Source organism: Cherax quadricarinatus, chromosome 32 (assembly GCF_038502225.1).
Source record: "Cherax quadricarinatus isolate ZL_2023a chromosome 32, ASM3850222v1, whole genome shotgun sequence".
Classification (NCBI taxonomy): domain Eukaryota; kingdom Metazoa; phylum Arthropoda; class Malacostraca; order Decapoda; family Parastacidae; genus Cherax; species Cherax quadricarinatus.
Window position 1 is genome coordinate 30,991,461 of NC_091323.1, and position 24,836 is coordinate 31,016,296.

The 24,836-nt window shown below is 41.8% G+C and overlaps 1 protein-coding gene across 5 annotated transcripts in view; it reads right to left on the reverse strand.

Moving 5' to 3' along the window:
* Positions 1 to 334: 334 nt before the first annotated feature.
* The window catches only part of LOC128690249 (dehydrogenase/reductase SDR family member 12), a 50,795-nt gene continuing 26,293 nt past the window's right edge, over positions 335 to 24,836 (reverse strand). For 4 of the 5 annotated variants that reach the window (XM_070090616.1, XM_070090612.1, XM_070090615.1 and 1 more), the window contains 3 exons: positions 12,633 to 12,749; positions 4,302 to 4,404; positions 335 to 776 (listed from right to left, as the gene is read on the reverse strand). In XM_070090616.1, the coding sequence (XP_069946717.1) occupies positions 664 to 776; positions 4,302 to 4,404; positions 12,633 to 12,749 (333 nt within the window). In that variant the 3' untranslated portion in view covers positions 335 to 663. The remainder of the gene's footprint in view (positions 777 to 4,301; positions 4,405 to 12,632; positions 12,750 to 24,836) is intronic. The other variant, XM_053778838.2, reaches the window with a different exon arrangement.

Genomic DNA, 24,836 nt, shown 5'->3' on the forward strand with positions numbered 1-24,836 from the left:
AAAGGGAGGGGTGAGGAGGAAGAGGAGGAATGGAAAAAGGGGAGGATGGGATAGGGGAGGGGAGAATGGGGGGTAATTAGGTTCGGTCTGAGGAAGAAGACCGACAGGGCTAATTCCTCAGACCAAGAGCCTCTTCACCACGCCAAGGAGCCCCCCTTGAAGAGGAGAGCTTGATAAAGCTTTACCTTAAATAAAAAGATGTGTCATTGAAAAATTGTTTTGTATATTTTATCTTCATACCCATCCTAGATGGCATGCCTATACATCCAAAGAAACTATTAACTAGAGTACAATGGATCATCTAAGTGTCAAAATCAAGAATAAAACAGTCAAGAAAAGTAATATGCTTTTATTATAACCATAAATGGGAGTGAAAAAATACAGAAAATTATACTGTACTGCTGTATTACTATATATATAAAACAGCATGGGTGTGCTAAATATAATCTAAACTGTTAAGAGGCAACAATTATTTTTAATAAAATAACTCATTTATACTGCTGACAAAGGAGCCACAGACAAGCAATTACAGTAAATGTCAACTAGCTTATTAATAAAACAGTTTTGTGACAGAAAACGTGAAAAATAAAGTTATAAACCAACGTATGATAAAAAAAAAATTTAGGCGACATTGTTACCTATCCCACATTCAATAATCCAAGTTTATCCAGCAAATTTCTTGGAAAGCTCCTCAAGAGCAGTCATGAATTCTTCCTTCTCTTTGGTGGTCACTTTGGTTGATGCCAAAGGCAAGTGAGTGGGAGCAGGATTTCTATCTGGAAAGACATTTCTATTAAAATCTACTTCATACCTCCTATTCTGTATCTACAGAAACAAAATGACTACTAGTATCACTTATTGTATATATGTTGGTAGAATTACCAACAAGATGTAAAGTAAAAGGACACAAGGGGGGTTTACACTATACCCTGTGGAGGCTGCGACAGGATTTATGTAGGTGAAACAGCAAGAAATCTTGAAACACGCCTCAATAAACACATTTATGCATGTAGGAACGATAACTTGAACAATGCCTGCATACAACACTGGAATTCCACCAATCATCTCATGAAATTCAGGGACGCCCATTTACTGATCAAAGAAACTAATTTCCACAGATGCAAGTGCCTTGAATCAGCATTAATCACTGTTTCTAACACAATTAAACAAAAAGGCAGCTTCACCATCTCTGAAGTTTTAGCAACTCCTGAAAACAGTAAACCCTGCCATCATATAGTCTCTCCTGCTAATATTACACAAGCATATTACAGTGGATGAACACTGAAACAGGCCTTCTCTAATCTAACCTCCAAAAGAAATATTTGTCTAACCTATTTTATGATACCCAAGTAATAGCTTTTATATCCTTTTACTCATGTGCAAGTTGACTATTCTACCATATTGTATTACTACTACTACTAGTACTACTACTACTACTACTACAACTTATTTCACTACTACTAGTATTACACCTCATTCTAAGCCTATATATACCTTCTGTGTCCTTGGATTGTTTGTAACGGCTTGATAAAGCTCCTGGAGAGTGAAACGTTGCCACAATAAAATGTCACATTACTTACGATTGTGTCCTTTTACTTTACACTGTATCACTTAGCCATTGTGTACTTATTACCTAGTCAATGTACAGTGGACCCTCCATTTTCGTCGATCTCCGTTATCACCGATTTCAGTTTTGGCCGACATTTTCGTCGATTTTTGGTTCCGTTTTCGTCGATCATATGGAACCTGTCCAGTGCCCAGCGCGCAGACAAAGCCGCCTCCCACATGCATTCTTAGCCAGTGTAGCGTTTCTCAGCGAGTTCTGAGACACTGATCGCGGGTTCTATCCCCATCCATGGTATGGTTTGAGTGAACATATCCTGCCAGGTCATATGAAACATTTCGTAATATTCCACTGTTTTTGCCACTTGTTTATTGTCTGACTACTAAATAAATGACCATGGCCCCAAAGAAAGCTCCTAGTGCCAGTGCTTTGGTAAAGAAAGTGAGGAACATCACAGAACTGAAAAAAGAAATCCTAAGAAAATATGATAGTGGCATATGCATTGCTGAAACTCGGCAGGATGTACGGGAAGTCGCCATCAGCAATCAGCTCCACAGTGGCAAAGAGAAAAGAAATCATGGAAACTGATGTTGCGAAAGGGGTGAATGCAATAACCAAACAGAGATCCCAAACGACTGAAGAAGTGGAGAAATTGTTGTTGGTGTGGATCAGGAGAGTGTGTTGTGCGGTCCATAATTTGTGAAAAGGCAAGGCAGTTGCATGATGATCTCATAAAGAAACTGCCTGAAACAAGTGCTGATGTAGGTGAATTTAAGGCCAGCAAAAGCTGGTTCGAAAAATTCAAGAAGCGAAGTGGCATACACAGTATTGTAAGGTATGTGAGGGTGCCAGTTCAGACAAACAAGCGGCTGAAAAATTCGTGTGGGAATTCCAATGTTATGTAGAGGCTGAAAAATTCCAACCCCAACAAGTGTTCAATTGTGATGAAACAGGCCTCTTTTGGAAGAAAATGCTGAAGAGGACCTACATCATGCAGGATGAAAAGGCACTCCCAGGATACAAGCCTATGAAAGACAGGCTCTTTTGTTGTGTGGTAATGCTAGTGGGGATTTCAAAGTGAAGCCTTTACTGGGGTATCACTCTGAAAACCCCAGAGTGTTCAAGAAAAACAGTGTTGTTAAGAGTAAATTGTGTGATGTGGAAGGCTAACAGTAGGGCATAGGTCACAAGGGAAATTTTTCTGGAATGGTTCAATGAAGTGTTTGGCCCCAGTGTGAAAAAATACCTCCTAGATAATAAATTGCCACTCCAATGCCTCCTGTTAATGGACAATGCTCCTGCTCATCCTCCAGACTTGGAAGACCAATTGTCTAAAGAATTCAGTTTTGTAACAGTGAAGTTCTTGCCTCCTAACACCACTCCTCTCATCCAGCCCATGGACCAGCAGATCATTGCAAACTTTAAAAAACTGAACACCAAAGCGATGTTTCAAAGGTGCTTTGACCTAACCACAGGCTCTGAATTGACCCTAAGAGAGTTCTGGAAGAATCACTTCAATATCTTCCATTGCATAAGCCTTATAGATAAGGCTTGGCAGGGAATGACTTCCAGGACAATGAACTCTGCTTGGGGAAAATTGTGGCCAGATTGTGTCTGAAAGAAGGATTTTGAGGGGTTTGAGGCTGACCCTGTCGACTCTACACCTGTTATGCAATCAATTGTGGCATTGGTAATTTCTTGGGGTTGGATGTGAGTGGCAAGGATGTGGAAGAGTTAGTGGATGACCACAATCAAGAGCTAACCACTGATGAGCTGAAAGAACTTCATCTGCAATAGCAACAGACCACAGCACAGGATATTTGTGTAATGTGGACCAGAGTGCAGTCATTTGTGGAGCAACATCACCCTGAGAAAGCTATTGCAATCCGTGCTGGCGACTTCTACAATGACAATGCCATGTCCCATTTTAGGGAAATTTTCAAGAAACAGACCTATCTGGACAGATATTTTGTGCGACAGGGGTCCAGTGACTCTCAAGCTGGTCCTAGTGGCATTAAAAAACAAAGGAGGGAAGTGGCCCTGGATAAAGACTTGGTACCTAGAGTCCTTATGAAGGGGGATTCCCCTTCCAAAGAATAACCTCTCTTCCCTCTCCCCTATTCCCTGTCTTCCTTCCAGCAACAACAGCCTTCAATAAACGTAAGTGTCATGTGTAATGTTCATTCTTTTGTGCATGTAAATCTATCTTTAAGGTAAAAAAAAAATTTTGTTGTTGATACTTTTGGGTGTCTGGAACGGATTAATTCCATTTACATTATTTCTAGTGGGGAAAATGGTTTCGGTTTTGTCTGATTTCAGTTTTGGCCAATGGCTCTGGAACGGATTAAATACGAAAATCGAGGGTCCCCTGTATATCAATTGCCCAGCTACTGTATCAATCACCTAGTCACATTCTGTGGGGTGGTGGTATACCTTAGATAGAGCTGGATGTCAAAATGAGTTAAGGTAGAATTGAAGCTCTTAGCCTGTAAATTCAATTGTGTAAAAGAAAAAGTGTGTACTGTACATGAGCATTTACTTATCTTCTTCAAATACAGGGAAGCTATCAGAGGTGAATATTTACTGGAAAATGATGATAGGAAATGTGCAGATTTTTTTTTCAACCTCATTAGTTACTAATGCTACTGTAAAAATACCCCTTTGAGTGACTGGACTTTCCACAAAACGTTATAAAGGAACAAAGTATAAAAATTCAAAGATGAACATAGATATGTACCCTGGAAGAACAGCCCTGCTGGGTGCTGTACAGCTGCAGGTGACACTGCTAACCACACGGCAGTGTCTGCTCCCTCATCTGGCGTCCTCAGCTTATCCTTCAACTAGGAAATATTGCGTATATGTCATCATTGGTGATATATAAAGAAAGAAAAAGAAAAGTTAATAAAACCATAAAAATAAAAAAGATACAAGGAAAAAAGAGAAAAAAAAAATCAACTAGAAGCAAAAAGAGAAAAAGACAAGGAGAAAGTTATAAAAAGAAATGAAAGGAAAACAGAAAAAAAAAAAGTTTGAGTAGGTTTTCCTGAAGCCTGAGCAACACTTCTGGAGCCTAAGCAAAAATATATTCACCTGAATTAATATTAAGAGTATGCAAATTTTTTATTTTGCACCAAAATTAGTTTTGCAACCTAACCTTGCTCTATGTAATGCAATGCATATACTCAAACTTAATCCTACACAACCTAGGGTGAGAATAAATTTACCATAAATGCCAGTTGAGTAATATAAAAGTAGATGGGGAGATGGAGGTATTGGGTAGATAGCAGTAATATTTTGAGGAACTTTTAAATGTCGATGAAGAAAGGGAGGCTGTAATTTCGTGCACTGGCCAGGGAGGTATGCCATCTTTTAGGAGTGAAGAAGAGCAGGATGTGACTGTGAAGGAGGTGCATGAGGCATTACATAGAATGAAAGGGGGTAAAGCAGCTGGAACTGATGGGATCATGACAGAAACTTTAAAAGCAGGGAGGGACATAGTGATGGAGTGGTTGGTATTTTTGTTTAATGTATGAAAGAGGGGAAGGTACCAAGGGATTGGCAGAGACCATGTATAATTCCAATATATAAAGGGAAGGGGGACAAAAGAGACTGTAAAAATTATAAAGGAATAAGTTTACTGAAAATACCAGGAAAGTGTACAGTAGGGTTATTATTGAAAGAATTAGAGGTAAGACAGAATGTAGGATTGTGGATGAGCAAGGAGGTTTCAGAGTGGGTAGGGGATGTGTAGATCAAGTGTTTACATTGAAGCATATATGTGAACAGTATTTAGATAAAGGCAGGGAAGTTTTTATTGCATTTATGGATTTAGAAAAGGAATATGATAGAGTGGATAGGGGAGCAATGTGGCAGATGTTGCAAGTATATGGAATAGGTGGTAAGTTACTAAATGCTGTAAAGAGTTTTTATGAGGATAGTGAGGCTCAGGTTAGGGTGTGTAGAAGAGAGGGAGACTACTTCCCGGTAAAAGTCTTAGACAGGGATGTGTAATGTCATCATGGTTGTTTAATATATTTATAGTTGGGGTTGTAAAATAAGTAAATGCTAGGGTGTTGGGGAGAGGGGTAGGATTAAATTATAGGGAATCAAATGCAAAATGGGAATTAACACAGTTTCTTTTTGCTGATGATACTGTGCTTGTGGGAGATTCTAAAGAAAAGTTGCAAAGGTTAGTGGAAGAGTTTGGGAGTGAGTGTAAAGGTATTAAGTTGAAAGTGAACATAGAAAAGAGTAAGGTGATGAGTGTATCAAATGATTTAAAGAAAAATTGGATATCAAACTGGGGAGGAGGAGTATGGAAGAAGTGAATGTTTTCAGATATTTGGGAGTTGACGTGTCAGCGGATGGATTTACGAAGGATGAGGTTAATCATAGAATTGATGAAGGAAAGAAGGCGAGTGGTGCATTGAGGTATATGTGGAGACAAAAAACGTTGTCTATGGAAGCAAAGAAGGGAATGTATGAAAGTAGTACCAACACTCTTATATGGGTGTGAAGCTTGGGTTGTAAATGCTGCAGCGAGGAGGTGGTTGGAGGCAGTGGAGATGTCCTGTCTAAGGGCAATGTGTGGTGTAAATATTATGCAGAAAATTCAGAGTGTGGAAATTAGGAGAAGGTGTGGAGCTAATAAAAGTATTAGTCAGAGGGCTGAAGAGGGGTTGCTGAGGTGGTTTGGTCATTTAGAGAGAATGGATCAAAGTAAAATGACATGGAGAGCGTATAAATCTGTAGGGGAAGGAAGGCGGGATAGGGGTCGTCCTCGAAAAGGTTGGAGGGAGGGGGTAAAGGAGGTTTTGTGGGCGAGGGGCTTGGACTTCCAGCAAGCATGCGTGAGCGTGTTAGATAGGAGTGAATGGAGACGAATGGTATTTGGGACCTGACGAGCTGTTGGAGTGTGAGCAGGGTAATATTTAGTGAAGGGATTCAGGGAAACCGGTTATTTTTATATAGCCGGACTTGAGTCCTGGAAATGGGAAGTACAATGCCTGCACTTTAAAGGAGGGGTTTGGGATATTGGCAGTTTGGAGGGATATGTTGTGTATCTTTATACGTATATGCTTCTAAACTGTTGCATTCTGAGCACCTCTGCAAAAACAGTGATTACGTGTGAGTGAGGTGAAAGTGTTGAAAGATGATGAAAGTATTTTCTTTTTGGGGATTTTCTTTCTTTTTTGGATCACCCTGCCTCGGTGGGAGACGGCCGACTTGTTGAAAAAAAAAAAAAAAAAAAAAACATGTATGTGTAGTGTGACTTAAGTGTAAGTAGAAGTAGCAAGACTTACCTGAAATCTTGCATGTTTATGAGACAGACAAAAGAATACACCAGCAATCCTACCATCATGTAAAACAATGACAGGCGTTCGTTCTACACTCACTTGGAAGGACGGTAGTACCTCCCTGGGCGATTGCTGTTTACCAACCTACTACGTATAATACATATACAGTGGACCCCCGCATAGCGAACGCCTTGCATAGCGAACAATCCGCATAGCGGACGCTTTGTTCGCTAAAATTTTGCCCCGCATAGTGGACAAAAACCCGCTCAGCGGCCTTCGTCCGAGACGCGTCCAATGTGCGCCCTCAGCCAGCCTCACATGTGCCGCCCGTGCCATTGTTTACCAGCCAGCCTCCGCGGTAACATTCAAGCATACACTCGGAATATTTCGTATTATTACAGTGTTTTCGGTGCTGTTTCTGGAAAATAAGTGACCATGGGCCCCAAGAAAGCTTCTAGTGCCAACCCTACACCTCAAAGGGTAAGAATACCCATTGAAATGAAGAAAGAGATCATTGATAAGTATGAAAGTGGAGTACGTATCACCGACCTGGTCAGGTTGTACAAGAAACCAAAATCAACCATCTCTTCTATTGTGGGCAAGAAAACGGCAATCAAGGAAGCTGTTGTTGCCAAAGGTTTAACTGTGTTTTCGAAACAAAGATCGCAAGTGATGGAAGATGTTGAGAGACTCTTATTGGTGTGGATAAATGAAAAACAGCTAGCAGGAGATAGCGTCTCTCAAGCGATCATATGTGAAAAGGCTAGGAAGTTGCATGACGATTTAATTAAAAAAATGCCTGCAACTAGTGATGATGTGAGTGAATTTAAGGCCAGCAAAGGTTGGTTTGAGAGATTTAAGAAGCGTAGTGGCATCCATAGTGTGATACGGCATGGTGAGGCTGCCAGTTCGGACCACAAAGCGGCTGAAAAATATGTGCATGAATTCAAGGAGTACATAGAAACTGAAGGACTGGAACCTGAACAAGTGTTTAATTGTGATGAAACAGGCCTGTTCTGGAAGAAAATGCCAAGCAGGACCTACATTACTCAGGAGGAAAAGGCACTCCCAGGACATAAGCCTATGAAAGACAGGCTTACTTTGTTGATGTGTGCCAATGCTAGTGGTGATTGCAAAGTTAAGCCTTTATTAGTGTATCACTCTGAAACTCCCAGAGCGTTCAGGCAAAAGAATGTCCTCAAGGATAATTTGTGTGTGCTGTGGAGGGCAAACAGTAAGGCATGGGTCACTAGGGAATTTTTCTATAACTGGTTACACCATGCATTTGCCCCCAATGTGAAAGATTACCTAACTGAAAAGAAATTAGACCTTAAGTGCCTCCTGGTGTTAGACAATGCCCCTGGTCATCCTACAGACGTGGCAGAGCGACTTTATGGGGACATGAGCTTCATTAAGGTGAAGTTTTTGCCTCCTAATACCACTCCTCTCCTGCAGCCCATGGACCAGCAGGTCATTTCCAACTTCAAGAAACTGTACACAAAAGCTCTGTTTCAAAAGTGCTTTGAAGTGACCACAGACACTCGATTGACTCTAAAAGAGTTTTGGAAGGATCACTTTAATATCCTCAATTGTGTAAACCTTATAGGTAAGGCTTGGGAGGGAGTGACTAAGAGAACCTTGAACTCTGCTTGGAAGAAACTGTGGCCAGAATGTGTAGACAAAAGGGATTTTGAAGGGTTTGAGGCTAACCCTGAGAGGAGTAGTATACCAGTTGAGGAATCAATTGTGGAATTGGGGAAGTCCTTGGGGTTGGAGGTTAGTGGGGAGGATGTGGAAGAGTTGGTGGAGGAGGACAATGAAGAACTAACCACTGATGAGCTGATAGATCAACTTCAAGAGCAAGAGGCCAGACCTGGGGAAACTGGTTCAAAGGAGGGGAGAGAGAAATTGAAGGAATTGCCTACTTCAAAGATTAAGGAAATGTGTGCAAAATGGCTTGAAGTGCAAACCTTTTTTGATGAAAATCACCCTCACACAGCTATTGCAAGCCGTGCTGGTGACTGTTACAATGACACTGTTGTGAACCACTTTAGACAAATCATAAAGGAACGAGAGGTACAGGCCACTATGGACAGATATGTTGTGCGAAAGAAGTCCAGTGACTCTGAAGCTGGTCCTAGTGGCATTAAAAGAAGAAGGGAAGTAACCCCAGAAAAGGACTTGCTACCTCAAGTCCTAATGGAAAGGGATTCCCCTTCTAAACACTAACACTCTCTCTCCCCTCCTCCCATCCCATCAATCATCACCAGATCTTCAATAAAAGTAAGTGTCATGTAATTGTGCATGCCTTTTTCAGTTTGTGTGTACTAAAATTAACATTTTTTTGTGGTAAAAAAAATTTTTTTTCATACTTTTGGGTGTCTTGCACGGATTAATTTTATTTCCATTATTTCTTATGGGGAAAATTAATTCGCATAGCGAACATTTCGCATAACGGCCAGCCCTCTTGCACGGATTAAGTTCGCTATGCGGGGGTCCACTGTATATATTTTTTTTTTTCAACAAACTGGCTGTATCCCACCAAGGCAGGGTGGCCCAAAAAGAAAAACGAAAGTTTCTCTTTTTAAATTTAGTAATTTATACGGGAGAAGGGGTTACTAGCCCCTTGCTCCCGGCATTTTAGTCGCCTCTTACAACACGCATGGCTTACGGAGGAAGAATTCTGTTCCACTTCCCCATGGAGATAAGAGGAAATAAACAAGAACAAGAACTAGAAAGAAAATCGAAGAAAACCCAGAGGGGTATGTATATATACGCTTGTACATGTATGTGTAGTGTGACCTGAGTGTAAGTAGAAGTAGCAAGACGTACCTGAAATTTTGCATGTTCTTCTTCTTCTTTCAACGTACCAGCCGTATCCCACTGAGGTGGGGTGGCCCAAAAGAAAAAACTGAAGTTTCTCCTTTTAAATTTAGTAATATATACAGGAGAAGAGGTTACTAGCCCCTTGCTCCCGGCATTTTAGTCGCCTCTTACAACACGCATGGCTTACGGAGGAAGAATTCTGTTCCACTTCCCCATGGAGATAAGAGGAAATAAACAAGAATAAGAACTAGAAAGAAAATAGAAGAAAACCCAGAGGGGTGTGTATATATGTGCTTGTACATGTATGTGTAGTGTGACCTAAGTGTAAGTAGAAGTAGCAAGACGTACCTGAAATCTTGCATGTTCATGAGACAGAAAAAAGGACACCAGCAATCCTACCATCATGTAAAACAATTACAGGCTTTTGTTTTACACTCACTTGGCAGGACGGTAGTACCTCCCTGGACGGTTGCTGTTTACCAACCTACTACCTATAATATATATATATATATATATATATATATATATATATATATATTATATATTTATATATATATATATATATTATATATATATATATCTTTCTTTCTTTCAACACACCGACCGTATCCCACCGAGGCGGGGTGGCCCAAAAGGAAAAACGAAAGTTTCTCCTTTTACATTTAGTAATATATACAGGAGAAGAGGTTACTAGCCCCTTGCTCCCGGCATTTTAGTCGCCTCCTACAACACGCATGCCTTACGGAGGAAGAATTCTGTTCCACTTCCCCATGGAGGTAAGAGAAAATAAACAAGAACAAGAACTAGTAAGAAAACAAAAGAAAACCCAGAGGTGTGCGTATATATATGCTTGTACATGTATGTGTAGTGTGACCTAAGTGTAAGTAGAAGTGGCAAGACGTACCAGAAATTTTGCATGTTCATGAGACAGAAAAAAGGACACCAGCAATCCTACCATCATGTAAAACAATTACAGGCTTTCGTGTTACACTCACTTGGCAGGACGGTAGTACCTCCCTGGGCGGTTGCTGTCTACCAACCTACTACCTAGATATGAGGATAGTGAGGCTCAGGTTAGGGTGTGTAGAAGAGAGGGAGAATACTTCCCGGTAAAAGTAGGTCTTAGACAGGGATGTGTAATGTCACCATGGTTGTTTAATATATTTATAGATGGGGTTGTAAAAGAAGTAAATGCTAGGGTGTTCGGGAGAGGGGTGGGATTAAATTATGGGGAATCAAATTCAAAATGGGAATTGACACAGTTACTTTTTGCAGATGATACTGTGCTTATGGGAGATTCTAAAGAAAAATTGCAAAGGTTAGTGGATGAGTTTGAGAATGTGTGTAAAGGTAGAAAGTTGAAAGTGAACATAGAAAAGAGTAAGGTGATGAGGGTATCAAATGATTTAGATAAAGAAAAATTGGATATCAAATTGGGGAGGAGGAGTATGGAAGAAGTTTATGTTTTCAGATACTTGGGAGTTGACGTGTCGGCGGATGGATTTATGAAGGATGAGGTTAATCATAGAATTGATGAGGGAAAAAAGGTGAGTGGTGCGTTGAGGTATATGTGGAGTCAAAAAACGTTATCTATGGAGGCAAAGAAGGGAATGTATGAAAGTATAGTAGTACCAACACTCTTATATGGATGTGAAGCTTGGGTGGTAAATGCAGCAGCGAGGAGACGGTTGGAGGCAGTGGAGATGTCCTGTCTAAGGGCAATGTGTGGTGTAAATATTATGCAGAAAATTTGGAGTGTGGAAATTAGGAGAAGGTGTGGAGTTAATAAAAGCATTAGTCAGAGGGCAGAAGAGGGGTTGTTGAGGTGGTTTGGTCATTTAGAGAGAATGGATCAAAGTAGAATGACATGGAAAGCATATAAATCTATAGGGGAAGGAAAGAGGGGTAGGGGTCGTCCTCGAAAGGGTTGGAAAGAGGGGGTAAAGGAGGTTTTGTGGGTGAGGGGCTTGGACTTCCAGCAAGCGTGCATGAGCGTGTTAGATAGGAGTGAATGGAGACGAATGATACTTGGGACCTGACAATCTGTTGGAGTGTGAGCAGGGTAATATTTAGTGAAGGGATTCAGGGAAACCGGTTATTTTCATATAGTCGGACTTGAGTCCTGGAAATGGGAAGTACAATGCCTGCACTTTAAAGGAGGGGTTTGGGATATTGGCAGTTTGGAGGGATATGTTGTGTATCTCTATACGTATATGCTTCTAAACTGTTGTATTCTGAGCACCTCTGCAAAAGCAGTGATAATGTGTGAGTGTGGTGAAAGTGTTGAATGATGATGAAAGTATTTTCTTTTTGGGGATTTTCTTTCTTGTTTTTTGGGTCACCCTGCCTCGGTGGGAGACGGCCGACTTGTTGAGAAAAAAAAAAAAAAAAAAAAAAAAAAAAAAAAAAAATTATATATATATATATATATATATATATATATATATATATATATATATATGTATATTGGCAGTTTGGAGGGATATGTTGTGTATCTTTATATGTTTATGCTTCTAGACTGTTGTATTCTGAGCACCTCTGCAAAAACAGTGATAATGTGGGAGTGTGGTGAAAGTGTTGAATGATGATGAAAGTATTTTCTTTTTGGGGATTTTCTTTCTTTTTTGGGTCACCCTGCCTCGGGGGGAGACGGCCGACTTGTTGAAGAAAAAAAAAAAAAAAATATATATATATATATATATACATATATATATATATATATATACATATATATATATATATATACATATATATATATATATATATATATATATATATATATATATATATATATATATATATATATATATATATATATATATATATATATATATATATATTATGCACTCTTGTTTAGCAGAACAATCCTTGCTTTATAAGTAAAGTCTGCAGGTTCAGGCTAAAAATGCATGACATATCTAAAAGCATGGAATATTTTTCTGTACCTTGCTATAAAAGTCTGGCATGGAGGTGCAAACAGAAGGAGTGTCTGCCCAGCCTGGATGCATACACGAGAAGTAAACCTCTGGATGCTGTTTAGCATACTGTTCTGTCATTACAACCTGAAATGTAAAAGCAGCCTTTAAAACCTTCTTAAGCAAACTAAGTTTGATTAACAACACTAATCAAAGATATACAGTGGTACCTTGATTTACAAACTTCATTCGTTCCAGAAGATTTCGAGTGCCGATACAGAATGAATTTGTTCCCATAAGGAATAATGTAAATTAGATTAATCCGTTTCACGCCCCCAAAAATACACTTACAAAAATACACTTACATAATTGTTCAAGCCGGGAGCTGCTTGTAACTCAAGGTACCACTGTACAGTGGACCCTCCCTTTTCGCTGGGCTTTGTTTTCGCGGATTTCAGTTCTCACCGACTTTTTTCATAAAAATATTGGCTCAGTTTTCGTTACTTTCCTCCAGTCTCGTTGGTGGTACTGAACATGTCTGAATGTGCTTGCACACACAACCTCCCACACACGCATTCTGAGGCAGTGTCGCTTTGTTTCTCGGTGAGTTAACATTATCCTGCGAGCTCATGGGAAATATTTCGTAATAATTGTTTTTTGCACTTATTCATTCTGTGTGACTGCTAAATAAGCCACTATGGGCCCAAAGAAAACTGCTAGTGCCAGTCCTTTGGTAAAGAAGGCGAGAAACACGACAGAATTAAAGAAAAAGATTGTAGAAAAATATGAAAGTGGTGGTGGTAGAGGGTGGTAGTGGTTATGATGGTGATAGAGGGTAGTAGTGATGGTGGTAGTGGTTGTGATGGTTGTAGAAGGTGGTGGTGGTTGTGATGGTGGCAGAGGGTGGTAGTGTAGTGGTTGTGATGGTGGTAGATGGCAGTAGTGGTTGTAATGGAGGTAGAGGGCAGTAGTGATTGTGGTAGAGGGTGGTAGTGATGGTGGTAGTGATGGTGGTAGAGGGTGGTAGTGATGGTGGTAGAGGGTGGTAGTGATGGTGGTAGAGGGTGGTAGTGATGGTGGTAGAGGGTGGTAGTGATAGTGGTAGAGGGTGGTTCCCCTTCCAAACAATAATCAGTCCTCCCTCTCCCCTCCTCCCTGTCTTTCATACACCAACAAGAGTCTTCAGGAAAGGTAAGTGTGATGTTAAATGTTCATTTTTATATGTTATTAGTGTTTTATAATATATCTGTCATTCTTTTCTGCATGTAAATCTATATTTAATCTCTAAAAAAATTATTTTTTGTTAATACTTTTGGGAGTCTGGAACGGATTAATTGGTTTTACATTATTTCATGTGGGGAAAATGGTTTCAGTTTTCGTCAATTTCACATTTCGTCAGACACTCTAGAATGGATTAATGATGAAAAAGGAGGGTCCACTGTATTACATTTGTTAATCAACTACATAAATTAAAAAGCTGGGTAGTCATTTATCTGTTCTGATGTAAATGCATGGCCCTGAAAGCTTGAATAAGAGAACTTTGAAAATTTATTAATAGATCTGTATCAGCAACCACCCAAGGAGATACTACCATCCTGCTAAGTGAGTGTGAAATGGAAGCCTGCAATTGTTTTACACAATGGTAGGATTCCTAGTGTGTTTTTTTCCTGTCTCACAAACATGCAGGATACCAGGTATATCTTGCTACTTTTACTCACACTTAGGCCACACTACACATGTATGTCTGACTTTACTGGGTTATCCTAAGTTCTCTGCACATATGCTGCTATGTATGATAATCTATGTAACTATTTGTGTATACATGAATAAACTTACTTATGTACACACACACACACACACATGTACACACACACACACACACATGTACACACACACACACACACACGCACACACGTACACACACACACACACACACACACACACACACACACACACACACACACACACAGCGAGCGCGCGAGTCACGCCTTCCGTGCTCCGGGAATATAAGTGTTTTTGAGGGCTACCCAAGTGTTCTGCAAGGGTTGCTAAGTGTGTCAGGGTAGTGAACAATCCTAGAAGTGATTTTTAATCTGCCTGAGCCACATAAGTGTGGGGAGAGCCACAATTTTGTAAGTGATCTAGAAAATAAAAACGTTGTGGCGCAGAGTGGGCAGGCTAGTGTGGGTGGTAAGGCGACGTTGTCAAGTGTCACCCAAGAAAGATAATAAAGTGAAACAATCGTGTGACCAGTGAGAGAAATACAGTGAATAGGGTACATTATTAACGAGAAGAAATTGAGGTACGCCAGGACGTACATTGAACTGGATCTACGCCAGGACGTCACATCGAGCTGGACAATCTACAGGCTGCTACAGCTGTACTACAAGTACTGTATCTACCTATGAGTGGTTGTTTGGGTGTGGGGTTCCAGGTTCCAATTAACCGCCAAGCTGAATGTGAATGGTCTAACTCTCATAGCACGATAAAGAATAGGCACTCAAATATTCAATAAGGAATAGCAATTGGTAATCCATTGAACAAGGCGATTAACTTACTATAAGCAGGTCAAGCATAGGCAACATTGTAAGTAGGTGAGCGTAAGTCTCAGGAGGGTGGGAGTCAGGTCACAAGAGGTTGTGGACACAAGCGACAACTGAGAATCCACATTACACTCCAAGCACAAGCCACCTACTTTTCAGACACATAATAAACCCACACATAATTCGACACATAATTACACACACACACACACACATATATACACACACACACACACACACATATATACATACACACACATATACATACACACAGTCAAAGACCAGGTGATCAGATTAAGGACAGAAGGTGGAGAACTCACAAGAAATGATCAGGAGGTATGTGAGGAGCTGAACAGGAGATTTAAGGAAGTTTTTACAGTAGAGACAGGAAGGGCTGTGGGAAGACAGCACAGAAGGGAACATCAAGAGGGAATATACCAACAAGTGTTGGATGACATACGAACAACTGAGGAGGAGGTGAAGAAGCTCTTAAGTGACCTTGACACCTCAAAGGCGATGGGACCGGACAACATCTCCCCATGGGTCCTTAGAGAAGGAGCAGAGATGCTGTGTGTGCCTCTAACCACAATCTTCAGCACATCCATTGAAACTGGGCAACTACCTGAGAAATGGAAGACAGCTAATGTAGTCCCCATATTTAAGAAAGGAAACAGAAACGAGGCACTAAACTACAGACCTGTGTCTCTGACATGTATTGTGTGCAAAGTCATGGAGAAGATTATCAGGAGGAGAGTGGTCGAACACCTGGAAAGGAACAAGATTATAAATGAAAACCAGCATGGGTTCATGGAAGGCAAATCTTGCATCACAAACCTCCTGGAGTTTTATGACAAGGTAACAGAAGTAAGACACGAGAGAGAGGGGTGGGTAGATTGCGTTTTCCTAGACTGCAGGAAGGCCTTTGACACAGTTCCCCACAAGAGATTAGTGCAGAAGCTGGAGGATCAGGCACACGTAAAAGGAAGGGCACTGCAATGGATAAGGGAATACCTGACAGGGAGGCAGCAACGAGTCATGGTACGTGAAGAGGTATCACGGTGGGCGCCTGTTACGAGCGGGGTCCCACAGGGGTCAGTTCTAGGACCAGTACTATTTTTGATATATGTGAACGACATGATGGAAGGAATAGACTCTGAAGTGTCCCTGTTCGCAGATGACGTGAAGTTGATGAGAAGAATTAAATCGGACGAGGATGAGGCAGGACTGCAAAGAGACCTGGAGAGGCTGGACATGTGGTCCAGTAACTGGCTTCTCGAATTCAATCCAGCCAAATGCAAAGTCATGAAGATTGGGGAGGGGCAAAGAAGACCGCAGACAGAGTATAGGCTAGGTGGACAAAGACTACAGACCTCACTCAGGGAGAAAGACCTTGGGGTGACCATAACACCGAGCACATCACCGGAGGCACACATCAACCAAATAACCGCTGCAGCATACGGGCGCCTGGCAAACCTGAGAATAGCGTTCCGATACCTTAATAAGGAATCGTTCAAGACACTGTACACTGTGTATGTTAGGCCCATACTGGAGTATGCAGCACCAGTCTGGAACCCACACCTGGTCAAGCACGTCAAGAAGTTAGAGAAAGTACAAAGGTTTGCAACAAGGCTAGTCCCAGAGCTCAAGGGAATGTCGTACGAGGAAAGGTTAAGGGAAATCGGACTGACGACACTGGAGGACAGAAGGGTCTGGGGAGACATGATAACAACATACAAGATACTGCGGGGAATAGACAAGGTGGACAGAGATAGGATGTTCCAGAGAGGGGACACAGGGACAAGGGGTCACAACTGGAAGCTGAAGACTCAGACGAGTCACAGGGACATTAGGAAGTATTTCTTCAGTCATAGAGTTGTCAGCAAGTGGAATAGCCTAGCAAGTGAAGTAGTGGAGGCAGGAACCATACATAGTTTTAAGAAGAGGTATGACAAAGCTCAGGAAGCAGAGAGAGAGAGAGGATCCAGTAGCGATCAGTGAAGAGGCGGGGCCAGGAGCTGAGTCTCGACCCCTGCAACCACAATTAGGTGAGTACAATTAGGTGAGTACACACACGCACATACACACATGCACATACACACACACACATACACACACACACACACATACACACACACACACACACACACACACACACACACACACACACACACACTGTAAGTACGTGCCAGTCAAGTCCCAGGAGGTTGGGAGTCAGGTCACAAGAAGTTGTGGGCAGCCAAGGACCACTGAGACTCTACATTACAACGCACAAGCCACCTACCTTTCAGTACATAATAAACCCATACATAATTCCACACAAAATTACACACACACACACACACATATCCAGACTCACACATACACTCCCCCCTCACCACCGACATCTCACTACTTCCCCTGATCCCTCCCCTCCCTCGTTCACCCTCCCCTCCCCCGTTCACCCTCCCCCTCCCCACCCCTCCCCACTCCTCTCCCACATAGCCACAGTTCCTCCACTACCTCCCCCCCACACTCTGACATACACACTACTAACCTAACATACAGAACTACATAGGTTTCCCACTCTGAGGCAATCAGGATAAAACAAAAATGGGTTGCCAGAGAGCAACAAGAAAAACCAAGGGACAGGAGGAGGAAACTGCAAAGGAAGACTGGGCAGCAGAGCTCATAAAAAGGGATCATGACTGGGAAAAGAAACTAGAAGAACTTAGCATGAGAATGGAAGAAAGGATAGATATGGAAAGCAGGAAGTGGGAGGTGCATGTCAAAGCAGCAGAGGCTAGGATACAGAGTTTAGAAGAGGAACTGAAAAATCTGAAACATCCTAAAGAACTAAAGAACATTTTGGGATTGACAACAGAGACTGCTACCTCAGCCACAAATAAGGGGACTGTAGGGAAAGAAGGGGCACAACTGCAAGGAGAAGCTCTATCAGAGGAGACTGTAGTAAATGAAAGAGCTAAGCTTTATGTGGAGGCCCTAACAGACAACAACAGAGCCCAAGGAAAGCCGAGAAGGGAAAATGACAGGCCACTGAGCCCAAGTACATTAGCCAGTGAAACTGAGGAAAGGAAAGCTGCAGTGGAGGAAACCAAATTAAATGAGGGGATACACAGGGATATGCAGTGGGAGAATGAAAGGGTGAGGTCAGTCTTTGTGTATGGGCTCCAGGAAGTTGAAGGGGAAACATATGAAGCAAGAAAACAAGGGGAAAAAAAGCAATTGAAAGCATCATGAAAGCAATAGGAGAAGACGACATGACCCAGCTGGAAAATTTTCGGAGAATACGGGGGTTTGTAAAAAAAAGAACCCGGCCAGTGAAAGTGACCTTCAAGGCAGAAGCGACTCGGACCAGGATCCTGCAGGAGAAAGCACGATTAAGGGACATGCCGGCATACAGGAAGGTGTATCTCGACCGCGACAGAACACAAGAAGAAAGGCAGAAACTGAGAGAGATGGTACAAAGGCGAAAGGAGGTAAGAGAGGGGATGGAGAAGACAGACAGGAGATCCCAGACCCAGGAAGAAGATCAAATACAGCCTCCCTCACAGCTTCCTATAGAAGCCTCCCAACCAGGTCAACCCCAGTGCAACCAAACACTCTAAATCAAAACACCCATGCCACATCCAATGCCCCCACCCACTACATTACAAACTCCACCCCCACAGCAACAACCCATAGTTCCTTACCAGGTCTCCAACTTCCCCAACCCCAATATACCTCCCAGACCACAGTCTTAGAAAAGAAGTTGAAGGTGTGGTATACAAATGCAGATGGAATAACAAACAAGTATGAGGAGTGGCACGAAAGAATCAAAGAGACATCCCCAGACATAATAGCACTCACAGAAACAAAACTCACCAGAATAATAACAGATTCAATCTTTCCATCTGGATATCAAATCCTCAGGAAAGACAGAGGGAGGAGAGGGGGAGGAGGAGTTGCACTGCTCATTAAAAACCAGTGGGGTTTTGAGAAAATGGAAGGAATGGATGGCACAGGCGAAAGGGACTACTTAGAAGGAACAATCCAGTCTGAGGGTCATAAGGTGATAATTGCAGTAATGTACAACCCACCACAGAACTGCAGGAAGCCAAGAAAAGAATACGATGAGAGGAACAGAGCAATGATCGACACACTAGCCGAGGTGACCAGGAGAGCACACATGGGGGGAGCAAAGTTACTAGTTATGGGTGATTTCAATCACAAGGAGATTGACTGGGAAAACCTGGAGCCCCATGGGGGTCCCGAAACATGGAGAGCCAAGATGATGGATGTGGTACTGGAAAACCTCATGCATCAACATGTTAGAGACACTACCAGAGAGAGAGAGGAGAGGATGAACCAGCAAGGCTGGACCTTGTATTCACCATGAGTAGTTCAGACATTGAGGGTATCATGTATGAAAGGCCCCTGGGAGCTAGTGATCATGTGGTTCTGTGCTTCGACTACATAGTTGAGCTCCAAGTGGAGAGAGTAGCAGGAATAGGCTGGGAAAAACCAAGCTACAAAAGGGGGAACTACTCAGGCATGAGGAACTTCCTTCAAGACATTCAGTGGGAGAGGGAACTGACAGGAAAACCAGTACAAGAAATGATGGACTATGTAGCAACAAAATGCAAGGAGGCAGAGGAGAGGTTTGTTCCCAAGGGAAACAGAAATAATGGGAAGAACAGAACAAGTCCTTGGTTCACCCAAAGGTGTAGGGAGGCAAAAACTAGGTGTACTAGAGAATGGAAAAGGTACAGAAGACAGAGAACTCAGGTAAATAAAGAAATCAGCCGAAGAGCCAGAAACGAATATGCACAGATAAGAAGGGAGGCTCAGAGACAATATGAAAATGACATAGCATCAAAAGTAAAGACTGACCCAAAGCTGTTGTACAGCCACATCAGGAGGAAAACAACAGTCAAGGACCAGGTAATCAGACTGAGGAAGGGTGATGGGGAATTCACAAGAAACGACCAAGAGGTATGTCAGGAGCTCAACACAAGATTTAAAGAGGTATTTACAGTGGAAACCAGTAAGACTCCAGGAAATCAGAACAGGGGGGCACACCAGCAAGTGCTGGATGAGGTACATATAACCAAGGAGGAGGTGAAGAAGCTGCTATGCGAACTTGACACCTCAAAGGCGGTGGGACCAGACAACATCTCTCCATGGGTCCTTAAAGCGGGAGCAGAGATATTGTGTGAGCCATTAACAAAGATCTTCAACACATCATTTGAAACTGGGCAACTCCCTGAGGTATGGAAAATGGCAAATGTAGTCCCAATTTTTAAAAAGGGAGACAGACATGAGGCACTAAACTACAGACTTGTATCACTAACGTGTATAGTATGCAAGCTCATGGAGAAGATCATCAGGAGGAGAATGGTGGGGCACCTGGAAAGAAACAAGTGTATAATTGACAACCAGCATGGTTTCAGGGAAGGAAAATCCTGTGTCACAAACTTACTCGAGTTTTATGACAAGGTGACAGAAGTAAGACAAGAGAGAGAGGGGTGGATCGACTGCATATTTTTGGACTGCAAGAAGGCCTTCGACACAGTTCCTCACAAGAGGTTACTGCAAAAGCTAGAGGATCAGGCACACATAACAGGAAAGGCACTGCAATGGATCAGAGAATATCTGACAGGGAGGCAACAACGAGTCATGGTACGTGACGAGGTGTCAGAGTGGGCGCCTGTGACAAGCGGGGTTCCACAGGGGCCAGTCCTAGGACCTGTGCTGTTCTTGGTATATGTGAACGACATAACGGAAGGGATAGACTCAGAAGTGTCCTTGTTTGCAGATGATGCGAAGTTAATGAGAAGAATCAAATCGGATGAGGATCAGGCAGGACTACAAAGAGACCTGGACAGGCTACAAGCCTGGTCCAGCAACTGGCTCCTTGAATTTAACCCTGCCAAATGCAAAGTCATGAAGATTGGGGAAGGGCAAAGAAGACCGCAGACACAATATAGTTTAGATGGCCAAAGACTGCAAACCTCACTCAAGGAAAAAGATCTGGGGGTGAGTATAACACCGAGCATATCTCTTGAGGCGCACATCAATCAGATAACTGCTGCAGCATACAGGCGCCTGGCAAACCTACGGATAGCGTTCCGATACCTCAGTAAGGATTCGTTTAAGACTCTGTATACCATTAACTTCAGGCCCATACTGGAGTATGCAGCACCAGTTTGGAATCCACACCTAGTCAAGCACGTCAAGAAATTAGAGAAGGTGCAAAGGTTTGCAACAAGCCTAGTCCCAGAGCTACGGGGATTGTCCTATGAAGAAAGGTTGAGGGAAATCAGCCTGACGACACTGGAGGACAGGAGGGTCAGGGGAGACATGATAACGACATATAAAATACTGCGCAGAATAGACAAGGTGGACAAAGACGGGATGTTCCAGAGAAGGGACACAGACACAAGAGGTCACAATTGGAAGTTGAAGACTCAGATGAATCAAAGGGATGTTAGGAAGTATTTCTTCAGTCATAGAGTAGTCAGGCCGTGGAATAGCCTAGAAAGTGAAGTAGTGGAGGCGGGAACCATACATAGTTTTAAGGCGAGGTATGATAGAGCTCATGGGGCAGGGAGAGGACCTAGTAGCAATCAGCGAAGAGGTGGGGCCAGGAGCTGTGACTCGACCCCTGCAACCACAAATAGGTGAGTACACACACAACAGAACTGCAGGAGGCCAAGACAGGAATATGAAGAGAGCAACAGAGCAATGGTGGACAAACTGGCAAGAAGAGCTTACTCGAGTAGAGCAAAGTTAATGGTTATGGGCAATTTCAACCACAGGGAGATCAATTGGGAATATCTGGAGCCACACAGAGGTCCTGAAACATGGAGAACCAAGATGATGGACGTGGAACTGGAAAACCTCATGCATCAACATGTTAAAGACACTACAAGAGAGAGAGGGGAGGATGAACCAGCAAGACTGGACCTCGTGTTCACCCTGAGCAGTTCAGACATCAAGGACATCACCTATGAGAGGCCCCTTGGAGCTAGTGATCACGTGGTTCTGTGCTTTGAATACATAGTAAAGTTACAAGTGGAGAGGGTAACAGGAGTTGAATGTAGTCCCCATAAGATAAGATAAGATAAGATTTCGATCGGATTTTTAACCCTGGAGGGTTAGCCACCCAGGATAACCCAAGAAAGTCAGTGCGTCATCGAGGACTGTCTAACTTATTTCCATTGGGGTCCTCAATCTTGTCCCCCATGATGCGACCCACACCAGTCGACTAACACTAACAATAGGTGTAAGGAAACGTGTCGAAATGTTTCCACCCGCCGGGAATCGAACCCGGGCCCTCCGTGTGTGAAGCGGGAGCTTTAGCCACCAGGTCACCCCATATATATATATATATATATATATATATATATATATATATATATATATATATATATATATATATATATATATATATATATATATATATTTATTTCATCGGCCGTTCAACATTATCACTGTTTTTGAAGAGGTGCAAGTCGGCCGTCTCCCACCGAGGCAGGGTGACCCAAAAAAGAAAGAAAATCCCCAAAAAGAAAATACTTTCATCATCATTCAACACTTTCACCACACTCGCACATTATCACTGTTTTTGAAGAGGTGCTCAGAATACAACAGTTTAGAAGCATACACATATAAAGATACACAACATATCCCTCCAAACTGCCAATATCCCAAACCCCTCCTTTAAAGTGCAGGCATTGTACTTCCCATTTCCAGGACTCAAGTCCGACTTTATGAAAATAACCGTTTCCCTGAATCCCTTCACTAAATATTACCCTGCTCACACTCCAACAGATCGTCAGGTCCCAAGTACCATTCGTCTCCATTCACTCCTATCTAACACGCTCACGCACGCTTGCTGGAAGTCCAAGCCCTTCGCCCACAAAACCTCCTTTACCCCCTCTCTCCAACCCTTTCGAGGATGACCCCTACCTCGCCTTCCTTCCCCTATAGATTTATATGCTTTCCATGTCATTCTACTTTGATCCATTCTCTCTAAATGACCAAACCACCTCAACAACCCCTCTTCTGCCCTCTGACTAATACTTTTATTAACTCCACACCTTTTCCTAATTTCCACACTCCTAATTTCCACACATTGCCCTTAAACGGGACATCTCCACTGCCTCCAACCGTCTCCTCGCTGCTGCATTTACCAACGAAGCTTCACACCCATATAAGAGTGTTGGGACTACTATACTTTCATACATTCCCTTCTTTGCCTCCATAGATAACGTTTTTTGACTCCACATATACCTCAACGCACCACTCACCTTTTTTCCCTCATCAATTCTATGATTAACCTCATCCTTCATAAATCCATCCGCCGACACGTCAACTCCCAAATATCTGAAAACTTTCACTTCTTCCATACTCCTCCTCCCCAATTTGATATCCAATTTTTCTTTATCTAAATCATTTGATACCCTCATCACCTTACTCTTTTCAATGTTCACTTTCAACTTTCTACCTTTACACACCTTTCCAAACTCATCCACTAACCTTTGCAATTTTTCTTTAGAATCTCCCATAAGCACAGTATCATCAGCAAAAAGTAACTGTGTTAATTCCCATTTTGAATTTGATTCCCCATAATTTAATCCCACCCCTCTCCCGAACACCCTAGCATTTACTTCTTTTACAACCCCATCTTTAAATATATTAAACAACCATGGTGACATATATATATATATATATATACAGTGGACCCCCGGTTAACGATATTTTTTCACTCCAGAAGTATGTTCAGGTGCCAGTACCGACCGAATTTGTTCCTATAAGAAATATTGTGAAGTAGATTAGTCCATTTCAGACCCCCAAACATACACATACGAACACACTTACATAAATACACTTACATAATTGGTCACATTCGGAGGTAATCGTTATGCGGGGGTCCACTGTATATATATGTATATATATATGTCGTGCCGAATATGTAAAACTGGTCAATTAACAAGAACTCATTTAAAATTAAGTCCTTTCTGAAATTTTCTTTTATACGTTTAAAGATATATTTTTTTCATTAATGTTAATGTAAAAATTTTTAATTTTGCACCAAAAGAATCTCAGAAAATTTACCTAACCTTATTATAACAAGAACAATTTATTTTAGCCTAACCCAACTAAATATATTTTAGATTTGTTTACAATAATTTAATACTAAACAGACACAGTGAAATATGTTTTTTTCGTTAGGTTCAGAATGATTTTGGCGAAATTATTGCATACACATATTTTCACTTGTCCTATATGGCAAGATGAACGTTGCTATTTAAGCCAAGATCGCAAGTTCTGCCTATTCGGCATGACAAATATATATATATATATATATATATATATATATATATATATATATATATATATATATATATATATATATATATATATAATTTATATATATATATATATATATATATATATATATACACCCCTCTTCTATTTTCTTACTAGTTCTTGTTCTTGTTTATTTCCTCTTATCTCCATGGGGAAGTGGAACAGAATTCTTCCTCTGTAAACCATGCGTGTCGTAAGAGGCAATTAAAATGCCGGGAGCAAGGGTTTAGTAACCCCTTTTCCTGTATACATTACTATACATTCTTTTTGGGACACCCTGCCTTGGTGGGATATGGCCAGTTTGTTGAAAGAAGAAAGAATGGGTTTCAGTTTTGCT